Source organism: Engystomops pustulosus, chromosome 3, assembly GCF_040894005.1.
Source record: "Engystomops pustulosus chromosome 3, aEngPut4.maternal, whole genome shotgun sequence".
Lineage (NCBI taxonomy): Eukaryota > Metazoa > Chordata > Amphibia > Anura > Leptodactylidae > Engystomops > Engystomops pustulosus.
Window position 1 is genome coordinate 203903315 of NC_092413.1, and position 9584 is coordinate 203912898.

Sequence of the window (9584 nt, forward strand, 5' to 3'; positions counted from 1 at the left end):
GCAGGTTCAGCTCTCATTCACTTCAATAGGAGCCGGCAGTGAACCTGCTTGGCCTCTACATGATAGAACTCCGACCTGTCCTTTGAGCCACACATTCAATCTCTTGCTCGTTCTTGCCGGATGCATCTCAGAAACATCTCCAGAATCCGACCGTTTCTCACATTTGAAACCTGTAAAACGCTAACTGTTGCTCTGATTCACTCTCGTCTAGACTACTGTAACTATCTACTAACCGGTCTTCCACTCACCAAACTCTCTCCTCTACAATCGATTCATAATGCAGCAGCCAGGCTCGTCTTTCAGACTAAACGCTACACGGATGCCTCCAGTTCATGCCAGTCGCTGCACTGGCTGCCAGTCTCCTTTCGAATACAGTTTAAAATAATAACCCTCATCCATAAAGCTCTGTATAATGCTGCACCCCCCTACCTCTCCTCTCTTATCTCAGTCTATCGCCCAACTCGTGCTCTTAGATCCGCCAGTGATATTAGATTAACCTCTACCCTAGTGCGGACCACCCACTCGCGTCTCCAAGACTTCTCTAGAGCTGCACCCATTCTATGAAATGCTCTGCCCCGGACTATCAGACTAATACCTAACCTCCAAAGTTTCAAACGTGCTCTTAAAACCCATTTCTTTAGGCAAGCCTATAACACTCATTAACTGCATGAAGTTTTAACTCTTCTACTAACCCGTCCTGTGTCGTCCTCCCATCTGTTATCCAGCAACCAACAGTCACCAGACTTCTCTGCAGTCCCATTCACCCTGGACCTGGTATATAAGATGACGGCTGAGTGGTTCAAGCGACAGCAATTCCATTTATTATATTTTGTTCTATTCCCTAAGAAGAATGGCTTGACCATTATATATTCTTTTACCTCTTGTGTCTGCCCACTCCTCCTCATAAACTGTAAGCTCTTGCGAGCAGGGACCTCACTCCTCTTGTTCCATACGAATGTTTGTGCTCTGTAATGTTTTATTTTATATTTGTATTTGTCCCCTATGATTTGTAAAGCGCTACGGGATATATGATGGCGCTATATACATAAAGATTATTATTATTATGGTAGAAGGAGTTAAGGCTGGATTAAGGTGGGTGCCCTGTAAGAGCAGTGGTGGAGGCCCTGGGGCACGCATCACTGGAGCCCTCCCCGTAAACTGGTCCTGGAAGGAGCTATCTGCCTCTAGTTTTAACCACTGTTTATCCCCATGAACAGTGGTCCCAGCAGTCAGACCACAAGCAATCTGACACTTACATATGTCCTTGGTGTGATAATCGTTTAACCAAGTCTTGTTCTTTTTATACATACATCATTTATTTGCTGAAACTTGAATTTCCCTTTAATATGTTTGTATCAGTAAGTAAATAGATACATCCATATAACAAGGGAGAGGATATCTGGGTGTATACACATCCTATATAATAGACATTCATCCATAACAGGTGCGGATAGTGATCCTATGACTCTCTATGTGCCCCTTCATGCCTGGGTTTCCTTTAGACCTGTTGTTGCTATGTCTATGTATGTTGTAGACACTGAGATAGATGTCTGAGTACATTGAAGACATGACTGCCAGGTAGTAAGTGCTTCCTTTATATGAGTGATGCTTCTTCTACACCCATCATACAATACTGATGTCATATATACATCCCTATAGTATAATGACTATGTCTATCTTATCTCTGCAGCTGCATCTGTATTATATAGCAGTGAGTAGATCTCTGCTTTATACTTTTAGTTGTTTTTACTTTTTTGTTAGCTTTTGGGAGTTTACCTCTAGGGACAATGTTGCTGTCATAGTATATAACAGACATTACACCTGGGTGAACGCCTCATCCGGCTCTGTATTTAGTCTGTCATTGCTGATAAAACATGACTATAAGCAAAAGTCATTCAATTCTGACCAACAATTGTATCTATCACCTTAGTAGCCAGGATTAAAGCTTGGATTCCGGGGCTTTTGGACCATTTGCCATGATTGTCTTGATCTTATTCAACAGCACATTGTAAAAAATATCTCTTTAACCTTTTATGGTAATTGTAAGTTACTTTACATAAGGGTCTACAGCTGTAGAGTTAAATAATAAAATTCTGCTTGTATGTGACCACCACTAGGTGGAGCCCAGAGGGGTCATCCAGATTCATATGGAAGTTGTGCTTGGCATTGGAGCCCAACTCACTACTTCACTCACTTGGATGGGTCCAAGCTTCATACAGACCACCTGAAGCTGAATATTGACACATTGGGGGTCATTTACTAAGGGCCCGATTCGCGTTTTTACGGCGGGTTACCCGAATTTTTTCATTTTGCACCGATTTTCCCTGTATTGCCCGGGATTTCGGCGCATGCGATCAGATTGTGTCGCATCAGCGCCGGCATGCACGCAACGGAAATCAAGGGGCGTGGGCGTACGAAAACCCGACGGATTCGGAAAAAACGCCGCATTTCTTTAAAAAAAAGTGTCGCTGGATCGCGAATGAACCGGGTAAGTAAATCTGCCCCAATGTGACTGATCTGTGAGGCAGAAGTACATTGATATGTATGTCGGCCAACAGACCTTCTAAAAATGTATCACCACAGCAATGTTTTATGAATACAGGCAGTCCCCGGGTTACGTACAAGATAGGTTCCATAGGTTTGTTCTTAAGTTGAATTTGTATGTAAGTCAAAACTGTATATTTTATCATTGTAGTTCCAGACAAAAAAACTTTTTGCCCCAGTGATAATTGGAGTTTCAAAATTTTTTGCCATAATGGAACCAAGGATTATCAATAAAAATGTATTACAGACCCATTATAGCTCATCATTGCAGTCTAGGAGTAAAGCATCCAGTGAGCTTCACCAAAGGTCACATCGGGCAGAGGGGTCCGTCTTCAACTAGGGGTCGTCTTTCAGTCGGGTGTCCTTAAGTAGGGGACCGCCTGTACTGCATTAAATTTTTTGCAGTGTAGCCTTGCCTTAGCTGCACTTTCCATTCCATCTGCCTTCTTCTTTTCCTCTCTACATTACTATTAATCCCATGATGCCTCAGAATAGCAATACATAACCATTTACAGACTGAGCCACCTAGGCTTGCTGGGAGTGAATATCCTCTTCATCTATATAGGTATAACTAGCACTGTAGAAATGATATCTGCTTCCTTATGTGTCAGCACAATATTGATGGATGAACAACATGACAGTGTGAAGCACCACCTCATCATTTCTCTTCTTCTGCCACACATCTGTGGATGTAAATGCATGTGAATTAATGCTAGTCAGTTTAAATGGTAGGTACCACTTGGCAAATATTGGAAATTTTATGCCTTTATTACTACTGCTTTGCAGAGTTTAAGTAGATTGTATACAGTAGACTCCTGAACGCCCTCTAGTGGTGTCAGAATTCTGTGTCTAAATGTGTCTCTAGGAGCTAGTCTGCACAGTAACAGAGATTTGAGATATCAGAGCCCAGTGGATGTCAAAATAAATTGGAAAGATGTTGTTGTTACTATGGTTTGATGAATTATCTAATGCTAGAACCAGTTCATACAGTTTGTACCACTGAGATGAGGTCTAGGGTGGTTTATTTTCCTAAATGATTGTAAATGTTCTAGGTGACCACCCTGCTCCCTTTACAGATTAGTTCTCAGACTACGAGCCAGAAGCTGGACTGCTCCCGATGTAATCAGTAGCTCAGGGGTGTGATGATGGTTGCCTGGGAAAGTGCTGTAGATCTTGGACTTGTCTGGCCAAGAACTCTACTGCTCAAACATACAGCACTGCGTGTCAAAGACATTGAAAAGGTTCCAATACCCCTCCGTGTGCCAAATAAAATAGCACTCTGCTACGCCATGAATATATCAATGCAAAGAGCTCCGACACCGCTGTGATGCTGCGTTGCATTAAAACTTCTCAAATTTACACGTTGGTGGTAGGTCGATTAGCTTAACATAAGAAGTTGGGGTCTGTGATTAGGAGGGTGATCATTACTTCTGTATTCCTGGGATACAACAGATTACAGATCCAGGGTCCTAGGTCAGACATAGGAGTCCTTGAAGAGACTGATATTGCTTTCCAACTGTGCAGTCGTACAAAGTCTTAAAGGAAAGGGATTCTGGGTAAGGAATATGCAAATAAGTTTTCCAATATCGGAGTAGGAAAACTATGCCTCTTAAGCTTATTTAAGTAAGACAGCTCCCTATAAACTCTCTATGCATGCACAGGCAGTTTCCTGAAAAAGATGTATTACCCTTCCTGACCCAGATCTATGGCCTCTGATCTAGCAAAACCAGTTCGCTATACTGTGTTGATGAGAAGCTGTTCGGTGTCTTTCCGTTTGGAAGAGAATTACTGGTTTAGCTATTATACTAAGTCCTGTCACAAGGCTTCTTGAAAGTTGGATATTGATCTGCAGGATGTGACCAATTTGAGGTGGCAACAGAGTTGTAGTTTTTACTTTTACCATCTTGGAAAGCTTATTAATTGCCCATGGATGCATAATAATTCATTAGGGTGTGCTCAATTATTAATGAGGGGGTTAGCAACATATAATTAGTGAGGGAGGCTATATATATATATATATATATATATATATATATATATATATATACATACATACATATATCTTATTCATTGCAGGGGATGCCGTCTAAAAATTAATTAGGGGAGCGCGCAATAAATGATTATTTGGGGGGCACAAATATAATAATTTGGGTAAAGGCACTTTAAATCATGTTATTTATTGGGGGATTCAATTATATAATTAATTCTGGGGATAGATTATTTTATTTAAATTAAATACAATATATTCATAGAACAGTATGTATTACATACAATGGAAAACAGTATTTTTTTTACACAGGCCTAGTGTATTTTTTAGTCTTTGGGCGGCAGCTTTAACATATATGTTTGGAGTGCTATACAATGCTGCATATTATATACACATGGGGTACAGTATGGTTACTTTTGTTGTGAGGGATATATATAGTTTAAGGGTGCAGTGTTATCTAGATGACAGAATGCTGTAAGTGACTGTGGAATCTTTAGAGCCGCAGTGTGGAGATTATGCCTGAATACATTTGACAGCAAAAACACTTATTTACTACTGCTGTGTATGTTAATATTTTTTTTTCCGTTTAGGGTGAAGGGGGGCCCAGCCTCTCCTAGTTACGCCGCTGGTTCTAGTAGATAATAACATATAGGACACCGGACTACAACCACTGCAGTAACTCTTACAAACCTCTTCAGTGTTTGTAGGCAGATGCCATACTGATCTCAAGTTCTCTTTAACTGTCAAAAATGTAAGTCCCGATGCCTACAACTCCTATAATGCCTCAAACAAAGGACACTGTACCTAGAGGAGTGTAGCTGGACTTCATCCATTGCACATTGTACCAACAACACAACAAACTCGTCCCCTGGACTTACAGGAATGTGAACCAGATTGGACTTATTTTAGTCCTCTCCATATCCTCATGACAACCCCCTTGGGGATCATTCTGTGGGGGTTTTTGTTGGCATATCGGACCCTTGTGTGTGTGACGTAAGGAAAAATCTGAAAATAAGTTGCAGAAGTCGAAAATTTTCAGTGTGTAACTGTGCGGGTTATTTCTTGTTTAGTCTGGCCGGATCGGGGGGTTAAGTGGTGTCGGAGAATTAGCGAGTTTCACAAAGGAACATTTTGGCCGGTGTGAACACGATAACGCAGATGTGTAACATGAAAGGACGTCAGGTTTCACGTGTTTAAAATAGAATTTACGAAAGTCTACGACCCTAAGGGAAGAAAAAGATGTACCCCCCCCCCCCTACCGCCGGCATTGGGCGGCGAACCTCCCGCCTTATCTATGGAGATACTGAACTGGCATGATGGCATCAGCGCCAAACATACATGTCTATAAAAGGATTGACGTGTCAGCGAGAGAATAATAGGAGGTCAGAATTCATCTCTCAGATTAGCGTCCGACCATCTTAAAAAGCCTTTTCCGTTTAACACTCGAGATAAGGCGGCCCTGCTGGATGGAAGCAGCGCGGCTCCATTGTAAACACTGCCCCCCCCCTCCGCCAGACAGTCGGCGCGTGTTTACAGATGGAATGACAGCGTGTGTACAGAAACTGTTCTTGTTACAAGATATTAACGCTGAAACCAACTCGCGCCTTGATGTTGGAACCACATTACGGCGTGATGGACGGCTACGGGGTCAGAGGTGGCCGGAGACTAGTGTCAGGCCTACTGTAGGAATCTCAGCGCAGAACACAGGGGAAGCTTGTGCGGGGAAGTGAGGTGAACTTCAAAAATCTTTCTTTCTAAAGTATTTTGTACAGGTTTTTTTTTTTTTTAAAGACAGCTGTGGTTTGTTACGATGTATGAGACTAGGCAAATTCTCTGCCGGGTCTGGTGGGTCAGTAATATAGTATATACCTATAGAAGTGTATGGAGAGTCAGTCATCGGGGGAGGCAATAGAGAGGGGGGTCATAAAAGAAGGATTCCAACCGTGTGTTGTGTTTTTGGATAAAATACATGAAAGGGGTTGGTGACTTTAACTAAAAACGTTCATCTCATTAGAAGTAGATACTAGTGATAGTTGGATCTGCTCCAAAGTCAAACAAGGGTCCGCAAATCGCACTTTCGCCGGATTTTCGACGTTTTTGGGATTTGCGCCGCTGTGACAGGTATTTAACTTGGGATTGTGTCACACACGATCGGATTTTGGTGCAGTGGCGTCGGCTTTCATGCAACAGAAATCAGGGGGCGTGGCCGTCGGATGATCCAGCTGATTCAGACTGAGCACAGGATTTAAGATTCAAATTGTGTTGCAAGACAATGCACTTATGTAACCCCTGCTAAGAGCACAACACGTGAACCAGACAATGTAATTGCTGGGCAGCAGGGGTTAAGACCAGCAGCTAGCAGCACCTACTCCTCAGGAGCAGACTGGACTACATCTCCCAGCAATCACTGCTGCTCTGTGCCACTGACACTGATAGGAGGAGTTGCTGGAGAAAGGGCTGATGGGAAAAACAAGGGATTGTGGGGAGGAGAAGGGAGAGAGACCTCATGTGTAGCAGAGAGGACTGACAGCACATGGCAGAGTGTAAAGAGTCCTGCACTGAGAGTGACACAGCAGAGGACTAGAGACAGCCCAGCAGCTCAGCCCCAGAGGAGAAGAGGACCTGCTGGAGGAGCTCCATCTCTGCACCACAGCCTGATCCCCAGGAGGTCTCCACATCCACCACACAGGAGGTTCCTGCCTGCCCCTCCATTACCATCCAGGTGCCTGGTCCCAGCCACAAGCAGAAGCCTGGGTGCAGTTACTCAGAGTTGTGAGTAGACTTTATTGTTAGTAAGGAGTTTGCAGGAAAATAATTTCCAAGAGTACTGAAAGTATTAAGTGCACCAACGTTACAGAAAGCGCGCCAACGTCCGCGGCAACTGGGCCCCAACGATTGGACTGTGTAATATGCATAGCTGCAGCATAATAGTGTAATCTGTGCAGGTAGAGAGAGTGTGTTGTCACCTGCAGAGTGTGTGATAGTGACACGTGTCATTTCTGTTGTGTTCTGATTTATCCCCTCTGTTGCTCACAGAGCTCATTAGTTAAAGGGACCCCTCTGCACCATTATCCCTCCCAGGCCTAGGGAGTGCAGTTACCCTTTATTGCCACTAGCAGTACATTTTAGTAGAAAATCTGCCTCTGTAAATATTTTATTCCTGTTTATGTTTTCCCTGTTTACATTCATTGCACTTGGCTCATCCCTAATTCCTTCCCTCACAATAAACCTGCCAAGTTGTTTTACCCTTACCTATTGTGAGTGTGTGTTAAGCTTAGGCAGGGGTTTCCCGAGTCAACCCCTGGCAGAAGAGGAAAGCCCTCCTGCTTACCTACAGAGCTTCAAGCAAGATTCGGGTGGAGGCACTGCGCCATATTGAGTTTGAAGTCACCATACACCCTTCCTGCAGAGGTAGGCCTGAAGGGGTGTTACAGTGGAGGCACTGCTGAGATTGAACAAACAAAACAGTTGCCATGGAGACTTTAACAGAGAGAGAAGTGTTCACATGGTGTGAGGAGATGAGCATTGGTGATGAAAAAAGTTTTGCCTTGTGTGGTAAATTCTTTCATGCATCTGATGATGAGATACTGCAGATAGTGAATGAACTTCCTGGTGTCACCCATGCAAAGGTGGTTGATCGCAGGGGTGATGAAGATACACCATTCCCAGCAGCATTAATAGCAACTGATAAGATTTTGGAAAGAGAATACTTTGCATCAGTTATAGCTGTGCCGCCAGGACATGGTAGGCAATGGAAAATCATATGGCCTATGAGGCCTGCAGTGATTGGGCAACAGGATCCAAACACACAGCATAGGAGGCCTAGTTTACCTCCTACCCCACTATCAGCCAGATCTGAAGAAACACCAGCTTCTGCTGACATGCTGGTAGCAGCTATGGAAAGGTTAGTGAGTCAGTTTGCAAAGATTCAGCCAGAGTCAAGCTATCGCCGTTTGAGGACTTTCTCAGGTATCACTCCAACCCCAGCCGGTGAAGAGGGGTATGACACATGGAGAGATGTGTCCCTGCAGTACCTGCAAGAGTGGCAGTGCACAGATGCGGTAAAGAAGCAGAGGATAGTGGAGAGTTTGAAGGGTCCAGCTATGGAGGTAGTGCAGGCTGCTTGGCGAAGTGATCCTAATGCAACTTTTCAAGACTATATGGCTGCTCTTGAGGATGCTTTTGGGACTCCAGAAGATGCAACAGACCTTCTTTATAAGCTCCGCACCACTTACCAGGAACCGGGTGAGAAATTATCTGACTATCTTTACCGACTGGACAAACTAGTTCACAGAATTGTGTCCAAAGGCGGGCTCAGTTCTCAAGATGTGGACCGGTACCGTTTGGATCAAGTACTGCGAGGTGCTCTCACCAATGATCCCACTGCTCAAAGACTAAGGTGCTGCGACAAAGAGAAGGTTCCTCCTTCCTTCCATCTGTTGCTGAAAGAAGTAAGACAGGAAGAAGCTATTATGGCAGCCCGAGAGCAAACATCCAAAAGAGTCACTGCTGCTACTCTAAAGGCTGAGCCAAGCCGAGAGGAGGAGCTTCTAAAAATCATTGAGAAGCAAGCAGAACAAATTTCTCAACTCCTAAAAAGCCATACAAAAGAAGTTGAGAGGTTGAAACAGGTTCCCACTACATCCCATGAGAGACAACCACGATCCACTAGAAGCACCAGTCAGGATCGACAAAGAGATGGAGACCGAAAGACAGAGGGATGTTATGTTTGTGGGGATCCAAGCCATGTTGCTCGGCGATGTCCAAACAGGTGGAGTCCTAAGAAGTCTCTTTCCCATTACAAAAACAAGCAGTCGGGAAACGGGGAAGGGGGTCAGTAGAGTCCCATACTGACCCCCATTCAAGGTCAAATGCTTGCCCCACCACTCCATCCACTGCCGCTCAACCGGGACAATTTCCGAAAGACTTGGTTGGACCAGCCCCACATGTTCCAGCTAGTATTAATGGCCAACCCTGCACTGTGCTGCTGGACAGCGGGTCTCAAGTGTCTATCATCTTTGAAAAATGGTACAAGAAATACCTCTCAGGGGTG

General features: G+C 44.1%; 1 protein-coding gene across 1 annotated transcript; it reads left to right on the forward strand.

Moving 5' to 3' along the window:
* The first annotated feature begins 8004 nt into the window (after window positions 1-8004).
* On the forward strand, window positions 8005-9372 carry LOC140122900 (paraneoplastic antigen Ma1 homolog). The gene has a single exon (XM_072144143.1). The coding sequence runs from the start codon at window positions 8005-8007 to the stop codon at window positions 9370-9372; it is 1368 nt and encodes a 455-aa protein (XP_072000244.1).
* The last annotated feature ends 212 nt before the right edge of the window (window positions 9373-9584 follow it).